At 38.1% G+C, this 27148-nt stretch overlaps 1 protein-coding gene and 1 long non-coding RNA gene across 2 annotated transcripts in view; one reads left to right on the forward strand and one right to left on the reverse strand.

Annotated features, from left to right (window-relative positions):
• LOC143441297 (uncharacterized) overlaps window positions 1–19805 on the reverse strand; it is a 319239-nt gene extending 299434 nt beyond the window's left edge. Inside the window, exons 1-2 of the long non-coding RNA XR_013108569.1 lie at window positions 19726–19805; window positions 6122–6234 (exon numbers count right to left, since the gene is read on the reverse strand). This is a non-coding gene — a long non-coding RNA (uncharacterized LOC143441297). The remainder of the gene's footprint in view (window positions 1–6121; window positions 6235–19725) is intronic.
• Window positions 1–27148, forward strand: part of Arhgap15 (Rho GTPase activating protein 15) — a 585234-nt gene that overhangs the window by 351185 nt on the left and 206901 nt on the right. Inside the window, exon 10 of the mRNA XM_034495451.2 lies at window positions 19220–19318. Coding sequence (XP_034351342.1) covers window positions 19220–19318 — 99 coding nt within the window. The remainder of the gene's footprint in view (window positions 1–19219; window positions 19319–27148) is intronic.

Consider the following 27148-nt stretch of genomic DNA (forward strand, 5'->3'; position numbering starts at 1 on the left):
CTATCTCTCCATGCCAGCCAAACTGCAATATGGAGAGGTGTATCTCTCAGATTTCCTTTGAAATGATCTGTGTTGCTCCAAGTATGTTTTATCAAAGCATTTTCTGGGGCAACAGATCGGAAAACATAAACTTTATGTAGTATTGCTCCTCCTCGGTTATGTCTCTTTAATATGTTCTTTCTTTTTGAAGATAAAAGTACATAAAAGAGTTCTGGGAAAGCAGCTAAATGTCATAAACACCCTTCACTCCCTCCCCCAGGGCTCCATAGCCCAAAAGTTAGAAATGGTTTGATGGAAGTGGTGACTGCCTTGATCTTGTTGGAATGCTCCGCCTTCATTGTCGTCTTCTGTCTGCGGGAGGCAGATCCTGCCTTGCAGTCACTCCTGGGAGGGTACGGAGGTATTTCTGGCAGCCATGTTTTCCAAACACAACATTGAGACACATGGCCTGATAGTGACATAATATTTGAAGTAGAGGTCGTGCTCAGAGACCCAGAACATATGTCTATTTTTCCTATAAAAAGAGACCATTTAAGACACTGTCTAGATTTTTTTAGTCACAGAAAGGCACATTTCTTCATTCCTTATTTTCGTTTTTTAAAATATTACCTACTGATCACAAAAGTAATCAACTTTCCCTTGAAAGTGTTCCTGTGGTTGTTTGAAAGCCACCCTGTTGACGACAGACAGAGCTAACTTCTAAGCCATCGAGAAAGAAACGCAAAGCAGACTGCCAAACATATTATGAATATATTGCTCTCCTTAAAGATGCTAGCTGGTTTTTCACACTGGAGTATTGACTAACTGTCTGTGCTTGATGTATGCTTTACCAGCCTGTGCCGACTTATGGCTAGAGCTTAACTTGTTAGCTCTGCTTTTGCAGCCCATTCAGAATAACTACAGATGCCCGGAGATATTAAAATTGACTGCTCAAATGGACTCGGTGTGGGAGTTTCATTGGTTTTAAATTGATAACAGCTGAAAGAGTGCATGATTAAAATGTACACAGGCATAGAGCGTATGAACTCTTAGGAACAGGCTCCAGTACTGTGGGAAATGTTTTTTCCCCTTCATTTTTCTACTATAGTTTCTTTTAGACAATCTTTGTCCAAATTTTAAAATAAAAAAAAAAAAATTCAGGATCTTAAAGAAGAAATAATTCTGCACAAACTGACTTATACAGTGGGTTTCTAGTCTGTAGGGGAAGTTTAAGTTAAGTAGTGTTCCAGAAGATGGCAATTGTGTAGACTTCCCAGGCATTTGAGTTAAATAACCTGTATAGGAAGCATAAACTGTCATAATAGAGGAGTCAGAGTGCCATGTAGATCTCTTTTTTTTTAACTCATAAAAACTAGAGTCCCCAAATGCCTTACCACGGATAATTCAAACAAAGGCTCATCCTCTCTTACTCACTCCCTTGGGAAATGTTATTATTGTTTTCATTATTTAAATGAAATGAATGTATGTTCTAAATATTTTTTTCAAACAAGCAGAAAAAAAAGAATAATGTGGAAGAGGAATAAGGAAACTTTTCTTCCTCCTAAAATTAGCTACCCCTTACACAAGGCAAGTTCTACTGAATGCATATTTACAATTTAATAGTAGCTAGGGGAAAGACCCAGTAAAGGAAAGAATTCAGAAATATTTAAAGTTTATAATACAAGCCTTCTATAACTCATATTTTTTCTGAGCCCAGGCATTTTCTGTACAATTTTCTGTGTTAACTATGCTCTATCTTCAAATATCTCTGCTATTTTAGCATTGATATTTCATTAAAATGTTCTGTGCACTTCCTAGGCTAACTGAGAAAGCATTTGGGTTGGCTGAGGAACTGGAAGGCTGAGTGATATCTACCAAACTCACTTTACTATTTTGAGATAAAAATCTAAATCACTGTGCTCATTAGCATAGTCCCAACTTTGCAGCAGTTATTTGCCTAGTTTTAAACAAGACTTTCAAAATATTTGGGGCAATAATATTAGAAGAGAATTAGACGTAAGCCTAGACATTCAAGAAAACCAAATATAAATTATGTCCTAATGTAGGACACAAAATAGACCATGAATAATTTTGGTCAAGTGGTGCAAGAAAATCTGACATGTATTTAATTCTCAAACTTTGTTTAGAAGAATAATCTTTATTCTCCTTACTTATTGAATTTTGCCCAAATTATAGTCTCTACAGCTGGACAAAAATCATAAAACGGCCTCGCTTGACACCTTTCCGAGAGCCACATAACTGTTGGATTTGTGCTTTTGTTACGGTAGCTTGTGCTCATAGTCATCTTTCATAAGAACCTACCGCCAGGAGTGTTGTTTCCATAGGAGATTGATGCCTCTAAAAACAGAGCAAAAGATAAATTCCAATAACTTTCAAAGCTTGCTGAGCTCCAATACTTTAATGATTTTCTTATCTAACCACATTAGACAGGAAGGAAATTTTCGAGGAGATGTCATCCAAGTTAAACACATGGGAAGGCCATTAACTAGAATATATCAGTTCTAACATGTCCCTTTGAACTTATAACTCAAATTCATAGGAGAGAAAGAAAAGATAGAGCGGGAAGAGGCCTGGCCTTAGTTAACCTCACAATGAAGGAATTTATCACATGACTAGAAGCTGGGAAATAACAAAGTAGATGGTCTGAAAATAATGTTCAAAGGATATCTTCATATCTTAAGATTTCAAATAAGCTAACTGCCAGAAAAGCCATTACCCCTGAACTCCCTCCTACATCTTTCTGTGAAGAGCAGAATACTGTGGATGTCCACATTCCAAATGCACTAAGGCTTTAAGAATGTTTCAGTTTTGTATCTTAAAAAATAATTAGCATACACTGTCCAATATTATGTAAAAGTTTTGTCAGGACCTCATTTAGTGTTGTTTCAGAGACAAATAACATGTAAAAAGTAGAAAGACTTTCCATGTTGTAGTAAGAGACATTTATCAATTCCCACGATTAGTAGCTATAGTGTGGACTTTATCAAAAGCCCAGATGAAGCCTCTGTTAGTGGCCCAGGTGTGACTCTCCAAGAAGCTACTATAGACAAGACCATTGACCTTCAAATTCATGTGCAGACATGAAACTTTGACACTCATCTGAGACTGAAATTAAGAATCTGTACTGGTTAATCAGGCATACCCTCTAAAGTCTATAAGTAGTCTCTATTGGAAAAAGCCTGAGCCTTTTGTCTCCATTATAACGAGACTTGGGATCCAGAGTCAAAGAACATCTAAGAAAATATTCAACTCTTTCTTGAAAGAAAGTGATACTTATTCACAAAGGTTATACTTAGTTTTGCAATATTAGGCACACTTGAAATAATTACATATTTAAACATCGATTTCTCTTCTTGAGTGTGAGAACTGACACCGTGCTAGTTAATGGAGATATGCAAGTTAGTCAAGACTCTTGCTCTATTATTCAGAAGACAATCCTGTTCTATTTATTGAGGAAAACGGCACATTGTGAACCACCAGGAGCACTAAATTTTAAAATAGATTTGATGTCTAGTTTTGTCTTTACTGCTTACATGTTTTGTAAATTTGGGCAAGGTGATAAAATTATCTGTCTTCACACATTCCTAATAATATCTCTTAGGATTGTTGACATGTTATAAAGAGCAATTACTGTAACAAATACTGATTGCTAATTGTATGCTCTATTTCTAACTCATCTTATCAGTGTATAGCATTCTCCTGATCACAGAGAACACACTCTGAATTTGCCCAAACAGATTGATCTTGGTACAAGACTGTGACATTGCACTAATTAAGTCAGTGTCTTCAACATCCGTGTACCTAGCTCTGTGCTCAGTCAAAGGATGGTGCTTGCTTATCCTTCTATTTGAGTTTTGATTGTCATTTATGTAGCCCAGCAACATATATACATTGAAACATTGTGTTACTAGAGGGTATACACTTCCATAATGCTCCTGAAATGTGAGTGAAAAAAATAAATGTGCAAAAATGTACTGTAACATATCAAATGCCAGATGCTTTAAGAAGCATTCAGGTAACAAATTTGGGGAAAATTATAAGCAGAAAATATGGGGAAGATTAAGATTCTATGGTCTTTAGGGTGAGTCTCTGGGTTGACATATTTGGATTTTGGAGACATGCAAACTGTGCAACTTTAGGAAAGCCTGGAGGACACGGAGTGGTTGGGATAAAAGGATGACGATTTAACGGCAACAGTGACTTGTTGTAGGTATTTGGACCACTCTGAGCTTAAGCGATTTGTATGGAAAGTTTATGTGTGAAGTTTTTCTACTCATTAAAATAATAATAATAATAAGTATTTTATGTACTTTAAAAGATTTACTGAGGACCTATCGTGTACCAAGCAGTATGTAAATATTGGGGTCACAAAAGATGAGAAAGTTGTGCCTCCCTTCTGCGAAGTGAACCTCTTCAGTCCTTCTACAGAGATAATTCAAAGTTAACAGTTTCATATACATAGCCAGCACAACCATCTCCAGTAGAAGGCTGATGGAAAGACATCAGAAAGAGGCACTGTTGAACTGTTTGCATTAGATGATGTGACCTAGATTTGTTTGGTTTTTATAAACTCCTAACAGAACTGTGTTTCTACAGGCTGTCTCCTACAGAAACAAAATTCCCCAGTTCTTAATAGGAGTGCTGGAGTACATTGCCTAGAATAAGATATGATATAGCCCTCCTGCCCTTTGTTTATGTTTTGTTTAGTTTTTTTTTTTCTCTTTTAGACGCTGTCCTCCATACACTGCCCAAAGAAAGCATATTACTGCAATTGGACAAACAGCAATCTTGAAAGTTAGCTGTTTCCCTGCCTAGAGCAACTATGCTTTAGGAAGCTTCCAGGTAGCCATGCTCAATTCCTCTTGATGCTCCTGTTCTCACCAGAGAATGCAAGAAGACTGTTCTTTGCTCTTCCTTTTTGCAAGTGTAGATGGTTTTCAAAGACCTAAAGCATCGCTTGGAGGCTTTGAATCTCACAAGGTGAAAAAAAAACTGCTCATTCCTTTGTGTCTGGAGCTGTTTCCTTAACAGAATTCATTCCTAGCCCCTGGATATAGCTGTAATACATGTATCCTTCGCCTTCTCTTAGAACTCTCATTGACCTCAGCAAGTTCACAAACAGTACTTCAGCTAAAATCAACTCTTATGGGAAAACATAAGGGGCTATAGACATCATTCTGCCTGTTCAATAGACATTTCCAACTGAGATCTCTATTCCATTTCTAGAGCACTTTCACATCCCAATAAGAAATCCTGTTGCCTGGGTCTGAAGAGTAGCCTTGACCCAGAAAATGTACAAGATACAAAATGGCCTCTCCCAATAGGATGCCTAGTTACTCTGTTTTGTGGGTAAATTTTGGGTAGATTGGGTGTTTTAGAAATGCCTTTGAATTGACCCTTTCTGCAGTAAGAGCTGAAAATTGAGAAAAAAAAACAGTATTTGACTAGAAACCCCGAAAAAAGACAACTTGTTTTAAGAATGTGTGCATCATGGCCTTCTAATTTGGAATCATAATCTCTCCTTTCTAATTACATTGCTGAAAATGGATTTCCATTTATTTACACAGAATAACTAGTGAGCCACATTGCTTCAAACAACCTACTCAGAATGGGAATTTCTAAGCACAGCTTTCACTCACCCAACCAAGCTACCCAATGCTCCACAGAGCCACATGACTCTCAGGCTCTTAGTATGGTTTATTATAAAATCCTTTACCTGCCTCAAAGCACTTCTCATCAAAAGCCACTTCTAAGCCAAAGCTGAGGACTAAAGAATGCCTTTAACAGAATCCTAAAATAGCTTTTAACCCGGGGCTGAGAGAGAAAGTGCTTTTAACCTAAAGTGCTTTCCTCTTTCGTACTTCAGCACATACCTAGTGCTCAGCCTTAGTGGCTTGAAGAACACCCTTAAGACCCAAATGAAAGAGACTCCATTATAGATATTCAAACCTGTTATATTAATACATTACAAGCAATATTTGAAATCATTAAGCAGTTTTACTCCTACTGACTTTGAGCCTTTTCTTATTGAACTCTACATTCATGCAAATAAATTGAAGTCTTTACCACTTGGGATTCTAACAAATCTATGCAGATAATAGAGAGAATACAGTCTTCTTACCTAGAGTTTGCTTAATTCTCGAGTTAAAATCTCTGTGCTTTCCCCAACCAGAAAGAAATTTTCGATTCTTAATCACTGGATAATGTTTTCATCTTCAGTCTATATTAGTTGGCCTGAAAGGATAAATTATTTAGAATTAGTTCACTTAATTTGCCTAAATGATATGCATCAGATTCTCTCCTTCTAATGGCAATTATCTATAATTTATAAAGAGAATTTAAATTTTATTTATTTCAAATTTGTAAAAAATTATAAATAAAATCATTTATTGCACAGTAGTGTCTACCCTCAATAAAGCAGCCCTTCAGCAGCCCTTCCTAGTTCAAGAACATGATGCTTGGTGATGACTTTAACTGGAGATGAATTATTCTAAGCTTTGTGATTAAGTAGGTGAATTCTATGAAATGTCTATTGAAAGAATCGGTAAACAAATATTGGAAAAGATAGCAAACTTTGACATTTGAATTTTATAAACGATCCTCTTTCTATTGTTGACTCTAACCATAACTCTAAAGAGGCAAAGATGAGCAAATGAAAAGTACAAAACTTTGTCAACTCCCACTGCTAAGAAACACTCTCTGAAGAACAAGTATCTGCTCATAGCAATCATATAAAACTCACGGAGTGAACTAAAGTGTATTTCCCTACTGTCAACTGATAATGTCTTGTCTTTAGATTTAAATAACTTAATTTTATAAAACATATTTTTCTTTCTCACTTTTGTCTTTCATTCATTAATGTATTGATTTAATGACTGGAAGTACCTAAGGCATACATATAGTAATGTAATGCATACATATAAAAACAAGAGGAGGAGGCTGCATTTCTCTTTTCCTACCATGCAAAGTCTCTGTTACCTTGAACACTAGATTTTCACTTAGTGAACTTTGAGTCTCTTCTACACTTTTCAGCTGAAAGTCACCAACACCCTGAAACTATCCTAGTATTCTTCCCTCTCGCTAATTTCAGCTTCTGTTTCCAAAGCTATTATGTCATGTTTTCATATCATCCTTTTAGACTATGGACTGTGAATGTAGACACCATCTTATTCATCTCTGTCCATCATGGGTACATATTGCTGTGGATGAGACTAGAAACTCAGATCGGGGGCACCTCTTTGGTGGGTCTTGCTCTTCTCCTCCTCCTCATTTCTTGGCTATCTTTTCTCTATTCTTCTTATTCTTCAACTATTGGACCCTGTTCAAACATTCTGGGGCTGAAATATTCCATCCCTGTGGCTTCTAATTCCATCAGTAGGTTGATATTCTCCAAACTTAAAACGTCAGCCTCACACTCCAGACTTGCATATTCAAATGTCTATTTGACATCTTCCTGGGTGCTTGGTAGACATCTCAAATTTATCCAGAGCAACCCTTGATTCCCTGGCTCCCACGTGTTCTCTATTTCAGGAAATACCACAGCCATGTGCCAGCTGGAGTCACCCTCCACTCTAACTTTGTCTCTTTCACTTCCATCAGCAAATCCTGCCTAAAAATATATTCTAAATTAAACCACTTTTAGTCACTTCCGTTATTACCATCCTTATCCAAGTTCCATCCTTTCCCTGGGGAATATTTTACCAGCCCCCTGCCTGGCCTCTCTGCTTCTCTGCTTGACCTTCTTAAATTTAGTCTCTACACAACAACTGCTCCAAGGAATCATTTAGAGATATAAATCATACAATTCACCCCCTGTTCAACCATCTCCAATTCCTTCACATAAAACCATATTCAAAGTTAGGTTTAGTGTCCTCTTATGACCTTTGTGTTTCTACCTGCTTTGGCCTCCAGCACTTTGGCCTATCTTTTCAGTTTGCTCAGCACTGCCCTGCTTCATAGTCACCCTATGCCAGCCACCCAACCCTCTAAGCCATAGCTTTCTCTAGCAGCCCTCGGAGTTTTCTGTCGCCCTGTGTGTTTACATTGCTCAGTTCTCTCAGAAGACTTTCATTCAGAGACGTCTTCATTGGATATACCACAAGCTCTACCTCTTCAGTACATACAGTATGTAGTATGTAATACATAGTATATAATATAACATTTTTACTATTTCTGAAAGATATTGAAAAATCTTGGATGGCTACTTTGAATGGATGAAATTATATCATATGGAAATTCTTTTATCTTTCTCTCTACTATTGTGATTCAGGGTGTGTGTGTGTGTGTGTGTGTGTGTGTGTGTGTGTGAAGAGGGAAGAGTTTTGTGCAAGCAGAGAGTATGAGTCAAAGTTGCCTTTTCTAAAAAAAACAAACACCGAATTCCATGCTCGCTGTGCCATTGGGTTGGTGAGTTGAAGATACTAATTTCTTTCTGGCTGCTGAACACTCTTGGAAGATCCCACTTAACCAATCAGAAAAAAAAAAGCACAGTTAGGGTGTAATTCCATGCAAGCTTAAATGAATAGGAACTTTATGAAAGGACATCCTCCATGAATCTGTGGGAAGTAGACACTCCTAGAAGTCTAAAATGGGAAGACAAAAACTATGTAGGGTACAGGGAAGAACATTGCATTTCCTTCTGTATGGTAGCTAGCTTTCACCAAAATACACCCTTCCTCAGCTCTAGTCAAAGAATGCTACTGCCATGACAGCCAGCTGTACATCTTCAAATGAAACAATCAGCCTCTCACTCTATACACCAGACTGGAGATAGCTGCATTGTCTCGGCAAATCTCCAGGCCAATCTTGCCCTTGCCCTAGTGGGTGCTGTTATCGCCTACCATAGATTGTAGAGCTTTGAGCTTTAGCCAAGTAAAATGGACATGAATGAACAAACAGAAGCAAGGTACGTATATAGCATTTGGAAATGCCTGCTTATTTACAATTTAAAATACTGAAAAGTTGGAAGCATCTATTATTTTTCTTGTTCTTGTCTCTTATGTCAAGTCATAAGGCAATTAGAGGTTCATGCTAAAAGTGCAGCAGAAACTCGTCTGGATGTTTTGTATTTATAGACCAAAAGGCAGTTGCTTATACTTTTAATGAAAACCATGAAGTTTGAAAAAAAAAAAAAAATCAAGCACTTTCTAAAGCACTAAAGACAAACGTGATAGTACACTCATCTTTCAGCACTAGATAGACGTCTGCTTTTCATACAGACATAAACTCCAGTCAAGTGCTCATTGCATACTGTCTCAGTAAAGCTTATTTGAAGAGAAGAGAAGCAACCGTAAGAAGTGAGCTAAAAGAGATTTAAAAAGGGAACAACTACTGCCTAAACATGAGCTGAACAATGATGATACCAATAGACATGTCAAAGTATGTAGAGGAAAGTCCATAGGTTTCACCACAACATGAAGAACTACAGGCAACTGAGGAATGAAGAGTGGGAGGAACAGTGCTCTCCTGAGAATAGCACAACTGGTTATCTAGTACCAAATGGTTAGCCCAGAAAACATACAAACAAGGAATCTTATGCATACTTCTTTGGTTATACTTAGAAAGATATATGTATATACACACATTCATCTATGCATGTAATTACAATTAATAAAGAAAGGCCATAGATTTAAAAAAATAGGCAGAAGGGGTACATGAAAAGATTTAAAGGGGATAAAAGAAAAGGGAATAATGCTATGTATATTATTATAATCTCAAAAAAAGAAAAGAAAATAGAAAAAATTAAAATAAAGAATTCATTTAAACTGCTAAAATTACATAGTAAGGATATTATTTGCATTTTATACTATCCCCTTCATCTCCCTTATGACAACATATTAAAAATTATCTGCCTGTATGTGACATTTTGGAGAGAGAAAAATTCAAGTGAATGTGACCTTCGTTGAAAGCCAAGAGGGTTATATGTTTTCTTTCCTTGTATATATTGTCTTCATCCTTCACTGAAACTAATGTAATTGAAATTTGACTACACTAGGGTTAGTGTTGCTGCTTGTGTATGAACATGGTAGTTCTCTGACTTCATGTTTCATGATGCCTTGATCATTTAGTCTCAAAGCATCTCTAAGTCTAACCACTTAGACGATAGTCGTTGTGTTTCTTCCATATCTACTCCTCAATCTCTTATATAATCATCCATTGTGTTAATGTAAACACAGTGTTGTATGTTTCTTAAACATGGGCAGCTGATCACCTCAATAAGTACATCCCATTTCGATGATCATTGTCTGCTTAGCTTCTGAGCTGGACAGTCCAGGTTCCTACTTTCTGCCCCCATCTCCACTCCTCACAATGTGTCATCCTCAGTGCTTTAGTGGCTTGCCTTCCTGAAAACAGAACATCATTTTGAAAAGTGTGCAGAGACTGTCTTCTAGGTAAATGATGGTAACACTGTCACATTATTTGAACATTTAACTGCATGTATTGAGTAGTTCTCCTCGTAGTTTTGATTCATTTGGAATCCAGCTGACAAAGAACCCATTACTGGGTGTTCTTCCCATAATTTGTCAAAAACTATACAGCAGCAAGGAGGGAGAATGAAGCTAATTTGTAGTCTGGGTGACTTAACCTGGTTATGCTGATGAACTAACTAAATCGGTCAAAAGTTTGAGAGCTTAAAGATTAAAACCCACCATTCTCAAGTTAAACTCTAATTCATTATGTAAACAACATGATTTATAAGTGCAGTCATGTGGAAGGTCTATTTATTTTTCTCACCAAAAGATGCTTTCAATGAAAAATCACAGAAAATGGATTTTCTCCAAACAATGTGTTGCCTGCCACCCTTGGTATAAACGCTACAGCAGTAGGCTGGAGATATAATGATCACACTTGCCAAGGCCAGAGACGTTTGCAGAGGATTCCAAAAATATTGACACCTCAGGCAAGAGGCCTTTTCTAAATACAAAACAAAAGTTGTTAAGACAGGAAGAAAAGATTAGCAGTGAGCCCACAGATGGGGATGTAGGTGGGGAGTTAGGAACTCGGGGTTCTGGGAAGGCTCCCATTTTTGAATATCCATAAGGAGGAGGAAAGCAGAAATAATCCTTAATGGTGTGCCAGGCAACAAGCATGGAGTTTAGGGGCAAAGCTGGTCATGTAAGCTTGCCAAGAAAAGAGAATTTCTCCTCTTTCCCTCCCCCTTGTCTACACTATTTTAAGACAGAAAGTCAAACACTTTCCTGTAACATAAAGGTTCTCCTTGGTATGTTGAACTTTGGACTTGGTCAGATCTGCAGATGGGAGGCAATTCTAAATTTACCCTTAGATTTGATATTATTTTACATCTATCTATATAAGATTCTTTCTTTAATAAGATTTCCCAACCCTCTGAGAGGAGTAATTCATAACGTATGTTGAAGTCCAATGTTCTGCTGGAGATTATTTTCACTTGCAAATTCATAGAAAATGGACAACCCAGATATGTAAGAATGAAAATTTTCTGATTACTTAACTGTCTAGTTCAAAGGTACAGATTGTGTGGGGTGCGACTGAACCTAAGAGTACAAAATGTTGTATAGTTTCATAGTCCTCCTTCAGCTCTGTTCTTCATTTTTGCCCTAATTCTTCTGTGTGTCCTTCCAGAGAAATTTGATGTATACAATCTGCTTCCTGTCCAATACCCTCTGGAATGGTGGAGATCCTACCAAGTCATTTTGTTGCTCTTGGCCCTTTATATTGTAATTGTGTCCTTTTTTGTTTGTTTGTTTGTTTGCAATCTCCTGGGAAGTGCTATGTCCATGCTTTAGTCACATTTACAATAGCAACACACAGAAAACAACTTGAACAGATGTTATCAAGATAAGTAGAGGGAAACCTTTGTGATTTAGGACTTGGGAAGTCTAAGTGCCATGGAAAAGATGTAGTTGCTATGGATGGCTTTTGTGCATATGTTTCATTCACCAGTTTCTTCCATGTAGAATTGCTTTGTTCACATAGTCATCCCATATAGCCAGCTCAGAAGGGGCTGTAAAATTCTCAGTGTTTAACTCTAGGCAGCCTCACAGCTCAAATCTATAAACGATACTATCCTCAATCTCTCTACATCTGGATTTTCAATTTCTTGAAGGAGGTCCCAGTTTGATCCAGAAGACAGCCCCAATGGACCTTGATGGATCATGTGGGAGCTGAGACCCTGTTTTCCAGAGCAATTCACTCTTGAGTAAAGAAAATACATCTTAAGAAAGATGTAAGAAATGTGGGTCCCTGCTCCGGAGGGTTTCCCACAAAGATCTCTCTCCCGGCCGAGTGTGGGGGTCCAGGCCAAGGGGATAGAGTGCGAGCAGGGAGGGGCAATCACCTTTGCTGCCTCCTTTACTGCCTCTGCCCGAGTCTCTGCTGTTGCCACTCAGTTGCTTCCAGGTGCTGCACCTGTCTCTCTACACTGAGCCGTCTGGGGTGGCCTAGATAGCAAGAAGGGGAGGGGCCTGAAGGTATTTTCTGGACAGCAGATCTCTTCCCAAGTGCTACTGCTCTTGCGACAGAAACTCTCCACAATGGAATAATTCTCGCACACCTTTACTTCTCCCGAATAGGGCTTTTATATACAGTTTGGGGGTGGGTCAGGGTCTGGCAGCAGATAACATCTATTGGTTTGGTCTGAGAACTTGGAGATACCTCATCTACATGTGGGAGAGCCTGAGGCACTGTTCCTCATGACTTATGGCCATAGACCTCTCTGTGGGAGGGGCTGTGGAGGGCTGAAGCTAAGTGAATGGAACCAGGAGCCCAGAACCAAAGTCGAACACTTGCCGTCCCATTAGGGTCTGGGGTTCGAGGCCTGTGCTCGACCAGGTGCCCAGCTGCCTCTCACAACCCACCGCCCCACAAAGAAATATAAGAAGCATTAGTTAATCAATAAATACTGAACTCAAACACTTTCTAGCTACTGAAATGTAAAATATTTAGGTTTGGTGAGGTCGTTTTGCTTTGTTTTGTTTTACTTCCTAGGGCATTATTGGTAATGAAAGAAGGATAGCATTTTTTGTGGGATACCCATTTTTCTGGATGGCCCTGTTACCCACTCACCAATCAAAAATACAGTACAGTTGATTTTTCTATCTATCCCAAGCCAAACACCATGCCCTACAGCCTTTTCTAACTCATTTTTTCCACATCTTCTTCCCAAGACTTCTACAAAACCATCCGATTTCCATTGTTATTGCTCTGCTAAGATGACTTTCTTTACAATCACCCGTATCTTAAAAGTTGTCAGAAGCCAAAGGCAGCTTCTCGTATTTGTCTCCATCACCATTCTGCTACATCTAAAAGCCTTAATTTCACTATTAAGTTCCAATCTCCATTCTTGAACCTCTCATGCTTCCTCAACCAAAAAGAAGGAAGTGGGAGGTTGTCATTGCCTGCTGGATTTTGTTACATCCTATGCGTGCTTCTCAGACCCACTGGGTCATGAGTCTCTTCCCTTCTGCTTCATTTTCATCTTTTGTTGCTCATAGCCTAAATCTTTGTGACCGTGAACAGCAATTCAGTATCTATGACTTAGAGGTTTGTTTGTTTTTTTCTGTAAAATTAATGTAATAACATCTACCATCAACACAATGAAGACTGATTAGCAGGTTAAATATGTAAAATATACAAAAAAAAAAAAAAAGCTAAAGTCATAATATTCCACCTTATATTTTCAGCTTTACCAGAGGGAAAAGCAACCTTTAGTCAGTACTGGGAGCTACTGCAGTACTGGGCAGCAACCTAAAGTCATGAACCACTGTTATTGTATTAGCAGGAAAACAAATGGAATTCCAAAAAGAACTATGTTGGCAAGTTCTGGTGTCTGGCAATTCATAAAACACACTTTAGCATAAGGTATTTTCCTTTTTGATACTATTATTATTTTTTTAGAACTTCATACATTTGCATCAGTATCATTCTTCCCTCTTCCTGTCTAATCCTCCCAAGTTCATGATCTCTTTTAAATTGTTATTATTACATGTTATGGCAATTTGAATGAGGAGTCCATGTCTCTATAGGCTCATATATTTAAACACCATGATTGTTTACTGTAATAGCACAAATTACATTTTACTGGGACTACTGTGAAAGTCTTGTAGGAAGTGTCCATTAAGCTATAGACACTTCCAGGCTGTAATGCAACCTGTCTACTATCTGGCATGTAATAGTGAATGAGTGATGAATGAAGGAAACTTTGCATTCTCTACACTATTCAGCATATGCCAGGTGTTCACTGCTATCTACTGAACTGAGTTGTGTAGAATTAAAAACACGGAATAAGAAATGCCATAGTATTTTGTAAGGTATAACAAGAATAAATATTAAGGTTTAAATAACTTCCTTTGGGATTTATACATACACTGAACTAAAACTGAGCATATTCTTTCTTATTTGTGGCTAATTTCATATCTTATAATTGTCTTTCTAGTCTCAGTCTTCATGTCCAGCTACTTCTTGTTCTTTTCATCTGACAGCACAGGTTAAACCATATTTTACCATAAACCTGAATTCCAATTGAAGTTGAATCAGCAAGCTATTGCTGAATAACAAACAGAACTTTGAAGCACATAGGATAATATACAGCGGGAGTGTGTCATGTGGGACCTAGAACAGGTCTGGCTGTGCAGGCCTGCTTTATATGATGTCTGGTTGACCTTCTAAACATTGGGTTGAGTTCTGGACATACATGTTTATCCCAGAGCAGAGGGTGACAGGGCAGTAGCTAGCCAGGGAACAACAGAGAAACAAGTTGAGGGGAAGATTGCAATGCTCCCTAAGACTTTTATCTGAAACTGATACATTTCTGTTCACATTACACCACCCCAAACCACTTGCAGATCAAGCCCTGGGTCAGAGCATATGAGGAGACATAACTGCCATGTACTCTAATAAATGGAACCTTATGGTCACAGGGTAGACAATATAAACCCACACTCTTAACTCCAAAAAGATAAAAATCATGAACAAAACAAAATCTATACCATTATCCTGAGTTTGGTATTCACATCTTTCCTAGACTCTGTGTTGCCTATTTAGCTAAGACACTAGTATCTAATCAACCCATCCTCTGTGCTGCCATGCTCTTTATAAACTATCAAATAGACTCAGGTTATGCATGACCTAACCATAGATCAAGCAGAATTATGGTTGTAATACACACTTCACTATAAAAAGTCAAGCAACCTGCTAATGTTCCTCCATATTGGTTAGGATGTCTTTGGCTGCAAGTAGTAGACAATCCTGTTTAAAAATAATAGCACATAAGAAATCTACAGAAGGGCTTCATGGTTGGTATATTACATGTCCCATTGCTTTCTTTTGTAAAGCAAGTTAGCCTTTGTTCTAAACCTTGTCTCATAGTGGCATGAATGCTCAAATAGATCCAAGTGCTACCACAAGGTGATGTTCCACTTGGGAACAAGGAGAGAAAGTGTCTCTTTTTCTACAATCTTTTTATAAGGGAAGAAAGTAAAGTCTCTGGGCACACACCAAGGTCACTTTTCTATGTTGCTTGTCCAGACTATCTCATCATCCAGAAGTGCAGGGATGTAGACTTTAGTCAAGAATAATTTTGGGTTATGTCTTATGAATTCTATTACATTTCTATTGACTATGTGATTTTGTGTGCACATAAATACATATGTGTGTAGGTATTTGCATGTTTCTTTTACTGTTTAGAGATCAAAGGAAATGTCCTAGGAATTGTTCTCTGTTTGGATCAGAGGAATTTTAATTGGGCTTCTTGGCAGCAAGTGGCATTACCTGTTGGGCCATTCGGCCATCCTGAGTGAATTCTAAGAACAAAAAAAGAACTTATAAAGAAAGGTCTTATTTGTAGGAGATCATTATTATCTGTCAAATAACTGAGCCTAGTTGACAAAATATAGGACACATCATAATACATATTCACTTTTTTTTCAAGCTTAGTTCAAGATTTCAATAAGCCCTGAATTTTCCCTGAATGAAGCACCCTGGACATACTGCCACTCTCTCAAGTGTTAGCACATGCTATCCTCCATCTCCACAAATGCCCATGTGTCTCTTTCTTAGTTTTCTACTCAAGTCCTATTTATATCTGAGGGCTGGCTCATCTCTTTGCTGGGAAGTTGTACATGGGGACGGCTGAGCTGACCTTTTCTATATACTCCCACAATGCATCTTTATGAACCCAGACACAGCATGTTTACAATAGCATGCTCTTTTTTTCCCCCTTTGGTGTCAGTCTCCTACACAGCATACTTGCAAAGGATGGAGAGTGCAAGGCATCACAATGCATATAGGGGATATTCTGGGGTTATTGTGCTACATAATAAACACTTGTGATTGTCTTTCACAGATAACTAAGTGGATTAAAGAGGAAATTTAAGGGAAGAAAGCAAAATCTCCAGACACACCAAAAGTCGCTTTCTATGTTGCTTATTTAGCCCATCCATTTCTTTTTTCATCCAAGTAAAAAAGAAAGCAAAACAAAGCTCTATTAGAAATTTAGCACTCACTTCATGACAGCATCTCCTTTTCCTTAAATGACTTTCATCCAAAGTAATTTCCTCCTTCTCCTCCCTCTCTCCCTCTCCTCCCTCTCCCTCTCCCTCTCCCTCTCCCTCCCCCTCCCCCTCCCCCTCCCCCTCCCCCTCCCCCTCCCCCTCCCCCTCCCCCTCTCCTCCCCTCCCTCTCCCTCTCCCTCTCCCTCTCCCTCTCCCTCTCCCTCTCCCTCTCCCTCTCCCTCTCCCTCTCCCTCTCCCTCTCCCTCTCCCTCTCCCTCTCCCTCTCCCTCTCCCTCTCCCTCTCCCTCTCCCTCTCCCTCTCCCTCTCCCTCTCCCTCTCCCTCTCCCTCTCCCTCTCCCTCTCCCTCTCCCTCTCCCTCTCCCTCTCCCTCTCCCTCTCCCTCTCCCTGTTTCTCTCCCCCTCCCTCTCCCTCCCTCCCTCTGTCCCTCCCTCCCTCCCTCCCTCTGTCCCTCCCTCCCTCCCTCCCTCCCTCCCTCCTCTCTGCTTTATTTGAGGATGGGGCTTATCTCCACTTGACATGTTAGCCCTATGTTAACTACGTAGTTTATTTAACTTACTTAGAATTCAAATCCAGAAGGGTCAAGGTCATACAGTTACTATGTGTCTCTAAGACTCACACAATATTTATACATAATGGAAGTTTACCAAAACTGTTTTGAATTGTCAGTAAGGGAATTGTAGAAATGAAAACTAACTCTCTCTCTCTCTCTCTCTCTCTCTCTCTCTCTCTCTCTCTTGCTCTCTTCCTCCCTCCCTCTCAAGCATGAAAAGATGTACACCTATGTTGGAGGGCATCATTTTTATCACTCAGCATCTCTCAAGTTGCTTGCTGTATCAGTCCTATAGTATTAGAAAATTCTAGTATATATATTTACAACGTGAACTGGCTAACTGACCACTTTGTTGCTGTGCAGATAGAAGAGTCAATCAACATTTTTGCAATAGACATAAATTATGAAGTCTACTAATAGGTTTATATGTTGCACTAATGTTTCCTGACTATGACCTCTAGCCATTGTAAAATATTTGCTCTGAAGTTCTAGGCAATTTTTCTTAGGTAATATTTATGTCACTCTTTATTACAGGGATGCTCACCGTTTGGAACAAATCTCTGCTACCTCATCAAGTGTTCAAAACATATACAATTGTTTGCCATTTCTTTATACTATCTGAGTTTTGAGTATATCTTCTTCCTGTCTCTTGTATAAACACATGTTTCCACATCAGAGTGTGTTATTAATAGTGCATTAGCCTAACTTGATTTCCTCCATGACATTTTTTACCAGCACACCCCAATACATAGGCAATAGATGTAAATTCAGCTTCCTTGAGATCTCAGTTTCTTTGTCTTCAAAATGCTTTGTCGCTTAGCATTGTGTTATGCAGCATTATATATATTCTCTTCATTTCTGTATATGTATTTCTACAATACCCCTACTGACATTTCAAAACAGTTTTGGTGAATTTCCATTATATATAAACATTGTTTGAGTCTCGGAGACACATAGTAACTGTATGACCCTGACCCTTCTGGATTTGAATTCTAAGCAAGTTAAACAAACTGCATAGCCAACATAGGTCCAACATGTCAGGTGGAGATAAGCCCCATCCTCAAATAAAGCAGAGATATTGGTATAGACAATGGAATTTAGTGGCACCTATCTTTGAGAGGTGGCTGGAAAATACTGTTGGAAGAAGTATCTGTTAATGAATTCATCCTTTGATCAGCTCAGAGCCCTCGTGTTCTAATCACGAGGTCCAATCTCAGTACTACCCACAGCTGGGGAATGGCACTTTCAACAAATGAATCTTCAGAAGACAGTTTAAATCCAAGCCACAGTTCCATAATTATAAATGCAAAAATACTGCTCAAAAAAATCATCCGTCTTATTCTAAATGAAAAAGAAGGGCATTTCTCTGAACTAATACTGAGTTGGGCTCTGAGATTCCAGCCTTATTTTTTGAGTCTGAGGGCTATTATCTCTACCACACTCTTACAGAAACTCACATATGTCATAGCTCAAACAAATAAGAATGTTTTAAATCACTTTAATATATGACTTAAATTCGGTTAAACTTTCTTTAATTTGATGTTGCTGGGCCATTTTGTTGTCTGCTGCATCTGTTGAATAACCAGAGAAACTGCTATGCTGGGAGTCTAATGGAGATGACATAGGGAAGTTCTGAGCTGAACTTGTCAGAAGAGGGATACTTAAATCTGACAAGAGGATGGGCATTCAAGGCAGGAGAAACTCTAAGCAATACTTTATAGTACTTCCCTTGCTACTTTGTGCCTTATCAATTACCCCTGCAGAATGAATGCCTTAAATAAACTGGACAAACTGCATTCTTGATAACTGCTGATAAACTTCTAAAAACAAGCAGGATTCCAGGTGTGCTAAGCTTAATTATTTCATGGGAGCTACCTCAGTTCCTCTGCATTATTTCAGTGACAATAGAGTTCAGTCCCGTAGAGACTATAACTCACTCTTTACCTATGCCTAATCAAGGACCATGTTATTTTTCTTACCCGGAGATCAGGATTCTATTCCATAAAGAAGGGTCACACAGTCTTTATCCATCTACCATAGACCCTTTGAAAGTAAAGCAAAAATCAATTCCTATGCAATTTCTATGAAGATCTCAGTATTGGCTATGGAAGTAGAATCAAATTAAAGAACAACGCAGGCTTGGATTTTAATGACGCTCATCTTTGTTTCGTTTGCAGATCAAATTTTTGGCTCTCATCTGCACACAGTGTGTGAACGAGAACATTCCACAGTTCCATGGTTTGTAAAGCAATGCATTGAAGCTGTTGAAAAAAGAGGTGGGTGACTGAATGTGCAGCCTAGCTGGGTCCTCCGAACAGCTAGGGCTCAAGTTCACGGAGCCACTTGTTTTCTCTGGGAAGCCATGCAATTAAAACTTGACTTTTGTTAATCGGTTAAGAGGATCATGTTTCTTATTAACTTCAATTTGTTTTTTACAATGGGGACATTAGCAATTCTCACTAACGTTCCGTGTTTTTTTTTCCCCCTTTAATATTTTGTCTGTCTGACATACTGTTGAATCAATTGCAAACTTCTTGTTTCCAAGCCAGTGGTAAAACATTCATAAAATATCAGCACTCACAGTGTTAGAACCCTCTCACATTCATGCTGGTAGATGTGCCAGAACAATTTTTTGGTAAGCCCCCAGCATCACCCAAGTAAAGCAAACGGCATTTCTACTCACAGATAGCGATACGCCATCTTCCACATGGTTCTGTTCAGTACAGATTACAGCTAAGTGGGTTTCCTGGAACAATTAACAGATACACCTCCAGTGTTAAGATGACCTTTGACTCCTCTGTTTCGACATTCTGTTTTTCATCTGAAATTATTTCATCTCACTGAAGAGAACAAAATAAACCCCAATTGACTCATCATTTCTAGGCGAGTTTATCTGTGGAGTGTTTTTCCTTCGAACTATGACTTCATTCATTCAAGGTCATTTTTCCTGGAAGATACACACTGTAAATGCAGAATCTTAAAAAAAATGTATTAAATAAAGAATGTGAAGCTTCATCACCATCTGTTACAAGTTTACAACATATTTCCAGGATCTAGGGGGATATATATCAAGTGAAAGATAGAGGTGTTTGCAGAGGAAAGGAATAGCTGAACCTATTCTTATTACCAACACCTATTTCTTAAAACAATACAACCAAAGGGGGAGGGCGGGAATCTTCAAGTATTCTGCTCAGAAAAGGCCATTTTAATTCTCTCAGTGTTACCTGGCTTTATTATAGAAACATAATAAAAACGGCATGCAATTTCTAACTCCTAGAAATTCATACTTTAATTATACAGTAAGGACAGCCTTGGGATCCTATTATTCCCATATCAGTAGGGAATGAAAGAATAACAGGAGGGGAAGGGCTGGGTAGGGACACAGATAAAGATAGTGACTGTCAGAAAAGCACATCGACAACACAGAGAAGAGCTGAGGGCCCAGAGAGCAGGAAACAGTTACTGCAGAATATACACCAGGAGAAGTGTCTATGAGGAATGAAGCTGATTGGAATTTAGAGAGAAATGTGTTTTTATTGCATGTTGCAATTTCATTTAATTTAGAGGTACCTATCTTAGGAGTAAATATTATTTAATAAATACTTAAAGCCAAAATGGATCAGCGAGAATAGTGTTATTATTTCCAATAGCTAAACTATCATGATTTCCAAGAAATCTTCATTGACTTTTAAATACTTAGTACCAACAGTATGAACATTATTATATTAGATCAAAAACCCAAATAGGCCATTGGGGGAAGCCATATATAGTAAGATGTATGCACACAGGAAGAAGAGCTTATATCTCCTGATTTGTGAGCCTACCTAAGGCAAAATGAAAATCCTTGTTAAACACAGCTTTGCTGTGCACCGATACCATAATATCAGAGAAGAGAAAGTGTCTATAAATAGGAATTGTATCTGCGCCTGGCATTTTCATGGTGATTTTTAATAAAGGAAGATGATGTTTCTGCTGACAGGGGCAATCATGACAGCATTATATTTTATTGTCCCAATGTTTACTCTCAAAATGAATTTGTAGATCCAGCACTAAACAGCTGCTAATCGCACATACGATTATTAAAATAATTCCTGAGCATTCTAATGAAACTCAAAAACACTTTATAATTCTGCAAAGCAACCGACAACTCAAAGCACTTTAGCAGTGTTAGCTTAAAAGAACCCCATGGATATGTTCAATAAAAACTCAGAGGCACAAGATAAAGTTCTCACATCAGTGCAGGATTGAGAAGTGTGTATTCGTTTACGCTTTTCTATGATCATTTTGTTGGATTAATATTCCTCTAGTTACACAGCAATTCTGTTTACTCGAAGTGTTGTTTTTACTAAGTTTTGGCATATTGCACCTCATGACAGAAATAATTTATGTGAATCTAAATCTAATATTTATGCAGGCTTTTGGTGACATTTGATTCAGGGTTGATACTAAGAAGTAGCCAAAGAAAGCGCCAAGTATCTCAACATGGCTGGGACTCGGCGTGTCTGGAGTGCTCCTTCGAATGGCCAGATGCTCCTCCAGCCAAAAAGCTCAACTGCACAGTCATGGGAAACGCTTTTGGGTTTGCTCTAGGAAAAACCCATTTAATGAAGTCTGCGTTCACTCTCCTGGTCTTGGGGAAATGGCCTCTGTGCTCATGACGTGGGCACACTGGCTGTCATAAAAAGGAATTGGCTCCTTTCTTGTTGTCCCTTTGTGATTCTTTTCTTTTTTAAAAGGTATCTATAAAACTCAAGCTGTATTTTAAAATAGTATTTATTTATTTAATTATAAATTGAAGCGTGACAGGGCAGACAGTCTCAGTATTGCTTCTGCCTCTTCTCAGTTTTCTTGCTGCTTGAATCACAACAAACCATATTAGACACCTGAGGTCTCCCCGAAAGTTCTACACAGTGAATATATGCAAGAAGCATATTCTTCATTCACCTTCAGTTAAGTGACCTGAGTTACATTTAAATTTTTCGCATGTTTGTACCCAACTTAGAAAAAAATGGTTAAGTAAGCCTTGTAAACCAACTGGCAAATGATTTATTTGGTAGTCACTAGTCTCAGTTTGATTCCCTAAACCCTTGACCACCAAACCATGTTTCCCTCCCCAGCCAGTTGTTCCGCCATTTCTGACATTCTCTATGCAGCCCTAAACATACTGCTGTACAAGGATCGCATGGATTTTGCCAGATTGCAGCTCCTTCTCTCTGCCTTACTTTTATAGCTGAAGAGTCTCGGTGAGGAACCCTGATAGACCAATGAACTTCTCAACTTGAGTTTCTTCTCGCAAGGATACATTGGCTATTTATGAATGAAGAAGTAGTCACTAGATGATATATTGTTTTACATGTTATACACTAATACTGTAGAAGAAATAGTTACTAAACACCTGGACAAAGAACAAACAGTGCTAAGTGCTTTGAGAAAAAGGAACTGTATAACGAGACAGAAAAAGCATTAAAAAACAGAAAAACAAAGATGTATGCTTTATAATGATCATAAACACATGCTTGTTTGCTTCCATTTTCTCACAGACCCATGGTAAGTTTAATTTTGCTTTTTTCACAAAGCTATTATCTTGACCCACTGTCTGACCATAGTAGGAGAACAAGCCAGCTTTCCTACCTGGAAAGACAGGCTTAAATGGAAAACCAAAAATAGACTGTGCCAGAGACTTCTGTTATAGAGAGACAGAATTTACTAAATTGATGAACATAATTCTACCCTTAATATGTTTTTGTATATCAAGTACAATTTCTGAGTGTAAGGAAATAACAACTGAATTTTTAAAATTATATAAAATGATTGGCATTCACCGTTCATAACTTGATATGATAGCTCATTGCTCCTTTAACATCTCAAGTTCTGGTACTGTGCCCCATCAGCTTAGCATATTAAGAGGATACCAAGAGTTCTGTAACATAGCAAACTGAATATACTTGACACTACTAAATTATGCACTTGAAAGAATTATTTGAAATTATGTAAATTTTATCACAATTTAAAAAAAAAAAAAAAGGTTGTTTCATTCGGTGCATGTGCCTATGTCTGTGTATTCCTGAGTGTGCATCCCACAGCATAGCACGGAAGTGGGTATGAGAAGGCAGCTTGGAGGGTCAGTCCTCTCCTTCTGTAATGTGCTTCATGGGGATCTAACTCAAGTGTTCAGGCTTGGCAGCACACACTGTAACCCTATGAGCCATCTCAGCAGTCCCGCTATACTGTGTGTGTGTGTGTGTGTGTGTGTGTGTGTGTGTGTGTGTGTGGTGGGGGGCCCGTGTATGTGATCTCACATCTCCCGAATTTGATGATTTGAGATACAAGCTGGCTTTCTGAATGTTTCAGCAGTTACTAATCAACAAGAAGGTTGCCCTTTCTGTATTTTTTCCCTCCAACACAAAAAATGCTATGACAGGAATGAAACACAAGTTACATACTTGACTTACTGCCCAGAAGATACCCTGGGATCCATAACATCGCTTAAAGATTTAAGAAAGACCTTTAGTCCACTTCTGAGAAGGTCTTTAGCCTCAACAGCTTTATCTCTCAACTGGACTTCATGGCAGCTGTTATATTTTTTTTGCTGTCGTTTGTTTGACAGGATCCAGTTATAGGTTCCGATGTCTGTTTAAAGAAACAAGGAGGCTGTTGGCTCTAAAATCCCCCCATTGCTTGTGTGATCAGCATTTTCCCAGGCTTTTCTACATAGTTTGCCAAGCAAAGGGACTGACCTTTTGTAGCAAACACTTTTTCATTTCAAAATGCTCACTTTGATTTTTGTCCCATTTTATACTCATTCCAAACTGTTTACAACCCACTAAAAATGACTGTGAATTATATGTTTGTATAATGGATTCCTTTTGTGGTCCGAGTGGAATGTTTACTTTGAACAATTAGTTATCTTAGGATAGATTGTAACAAGTTGAAAAAAAAAAAAGAGAGAGTGGATAAAGTTATTATTGTACCTTAACTGGTTTTTTAATTCCTTGTGATTATGTGAAATTTGAGAGACTGTCACTTTAACTTGAAGTTTTATATGGTCATATTCACTAGTCCTAGGATACCGTGAGAAAGAGGAGGATACTTCTATGACTTAGAAAACTTCACAGTGTGGAATAGAAACAAATAGATGAGTATTTGCTATAAACATATTGCTATGCATATTAGGTGGGGTATGCACGTGCAAGAAATTATTGGATAAGCAACAGGAATATTCTGAGGAGCTATATGGAGCTTGTCCTTGTTAATATTCTGTTACTTCGCTCAGTGAACCCTTCGGTCCATTGAGATCCTATGGCGTACTTTGGTATCAAAATAAAACTTCACATTGCTACTTCCTATTGCTTAGAAGCCAGGTCCCTATAGTGAAGATTGTATTGCCATAACTAGTTGTCTTCTCCCAGCCCTGCTAACTTTACTCCCCTCATTCTTTTCTACTTTGGAATAATCTAAGATAGCTGGATCCAGGCAGGCACTAAAGGCTGATCCGTCTATGCAGAATGTGCAATTTGTAACTGCTTGGTTTCTGACGAGAGTCTTGCAAACTTTTATGATTCCATCCTCTTCCCAAGAGACTTCTGCTTCCTATTTTTATAAGCAGTGAGTGAAAAAAAAGTAATAAAAACAAAAACAAACTGATAAAAATTACGTGCTTTAAACAAATCTAGAGAACATGATAAGCAGTTTTTCTTTCTCTCTCGAGAATATTTGTGGACTTGATTTAAAAAAAAAAAAAAAAAAAAAAAAAAATGTCCCTAAGGGAGTGAGCTATGTTGGTGTTTGTTGTTTGGTTGGTTTGGTTTGGTTTTTTTTTTTCTCACTTTTATGTCTAGAGCTGAGTGTCCGCGTGCACTTCAAAATGCAGGTTCCTCAGTGAAGCTCTTGAGAGTATGTTGCAAATTAACTTAGCTTTTCTTTCTGAGTTAAAATTAAGACCAGTAATTTTTTTTTTTTTTTTGCCTCTTGGTGTTTTGTTTTGTTTTTTGTTTTAATGCAACCACAGAGACAGCCACCTTCCTGACAGCACTGTTGTGCTAGATCCAAGTTGGAGCTGACTCTTTCGGGTAGTCATGCTGGGGCCTCTGTGTCTGTAAGAAAGCCACATTGAGGGCTGCGAGGGAAGACAATCCCAAACAGAGTAAACAGGAAAGAGCCAGCAAGATTATAAAAGAGAAACCAGGAAAGACAACCAAAAGAAATCAGAGATGGCAAGGTGGGGAGTTGGGGGTTGGGGTAGGTTTTGCAAAGAAGAAAGCAATTGTGGACAACCGGATAGGTCTCTGAGTCCTGAAAGTGGGGAGCACAAGGTTTTTTCATATCTAGCAAGTTACATGAAACTCGCTTTTCTGTCTCAGAGAAATTTATTCTTTCTTTGAAATGACCGATAGTTCAATCTTGCAATGAGCAGTACGCTCATGAATCTTCACAAATTCTGCATAAACGCTGTTATTAATTAATTCCCTCTACTTATTAGTGACACTTAATTAAGTTTATCTCCACATAGCAACGTACAACAGTCTTGTTATCAAAAAGACCTTAAGCATAACAGACGTTAACACAAGAGTGGACACGTGCAGTTCAGTCTCGAGAGAAGCTAGCTAAGGAACACAGCATTGTGCCTCTGCTCCCTCCCCATCGGCTGCAGAGATTCCCACACTTTGGGTCCAGACTGCAAAAGAACAGTGTCTCTTTCCAGATAAAGCGTGGGTCTAATTTCTAACATTTACCACAACTCTTAATCCCCATTCTGGAATTTAGGATTTTAAAATACTTTCCACTGGAGTCACTTGGTCGTAAGCCAAAATTAAGACCCTGCACAATTAGCCTTTTATTACGGATGGAGGGTTTAAACAGAGTCAGCCTATCAAGATGCAGTACTCTAAAATGTCTTCTACTGGTGTCATTTTATAAAGTAAATTCTTGGTCTGGGAGTTTCTATTATAAGGACCTATATTCAGAAGTTAATAGTTTGACCATTAAAAGTAGTCGAGCTGGGAGCTGGCAGGATGTTTTAGCCTAGAAACAAATGTTTACAACATTTGAAAAAGAGATTATATTTGTTTGGAACTCTTTCAGGTTTTCAATAATCAAGAACAAAACATAATTATTATAAGGCAGTCAAAGATTTTCAGATATTTGTTGTCCTGGGAATCAAAAACAACATGACTTTATAGTTTGTTTTTTTTTTAATTCTTGTTACATAATAAAAACTGACTCATTAAAGAACACAAAATCTCTTACAACACTGTCCCTATGCTCTAAGGGGAAAAAAAAACTTTCTTTTAGAAGAGGAATGTATAAATTCTACTTAGATAGGCAACTCTTGGGCTTATCATGTTAAAATTAAAACGTCTTAAGTTGGTTTGGGAAGCGTTGAATAGAAGTAAAATTTATAATTTTTGAGTTTCCCTGTGACTAATGTTCCTTTTACTAAGAAAAGATGGTATTTCCTATTTCCCCTTTTTTATTTGCAAATAAATTATGTCCAACAGAAACATCAATATATACACATATAGCAAGCCAAATATATATTCTGGGTAAGGTTTTTGCACTAGCCTGAAGCACCGAGCATTACATACTTTCCTTTAGTACTGCATAATTCCTTTACAGCTGTACTTTGTCATAATTTTCCTGTCTCCTCCAAAGATTAACGTCTCAATGATTCCTTGATTTCTTTAAATTCTTTAGAAAGTTATTTTATAGTTTAGCAGCCTATGGAGTCAGGAAGTTTTTTCCTTGGGTTAAAAATAATCTCTTCTTTTCTAGTTTAATCTTTTCACCTAATTTTATACTCTTCAGACCACTTCCTATTTTCAGTTCAGAAAAAGAAAAACAATCAAACAAGGGGGGAAAAAATCAAGGGCAAGGCACTTTGAGAAGAAAAACAAACGACAAAAAATGAAAATAGCTCTTTAAATGATAATGCTGGGAGAACTCTTGAGGTTCCTGAAGAGTATAGATGCATAGGCAGAAAACATGCTTTTTATTTTTAAGAAAAAAAAAAATGAATGTCTGGGGGTTGGGGTAATAGTATAACACAAAGTAGAAAGCTTTGCACATACCTAGGTCAGTACACAGTATGTTCTTTCATACGTGCATTA

This window comes from Arvicanthis niloticus, chromosome 2 (genome assembly GCF_011762505.2).
Source record: "Arvicanthis niloticus isolate mArvNil1 chromosome 2, mArvNil1.pat.X, whole genome shotgun sequence".
Taxonomy (NCBI): domain Eukaryota; kingdom Metazoa; phylum Chordata; class Mammalia; order Rodentia; family Muridae; genus Arvicanthis; species Arvicanthis niloticus.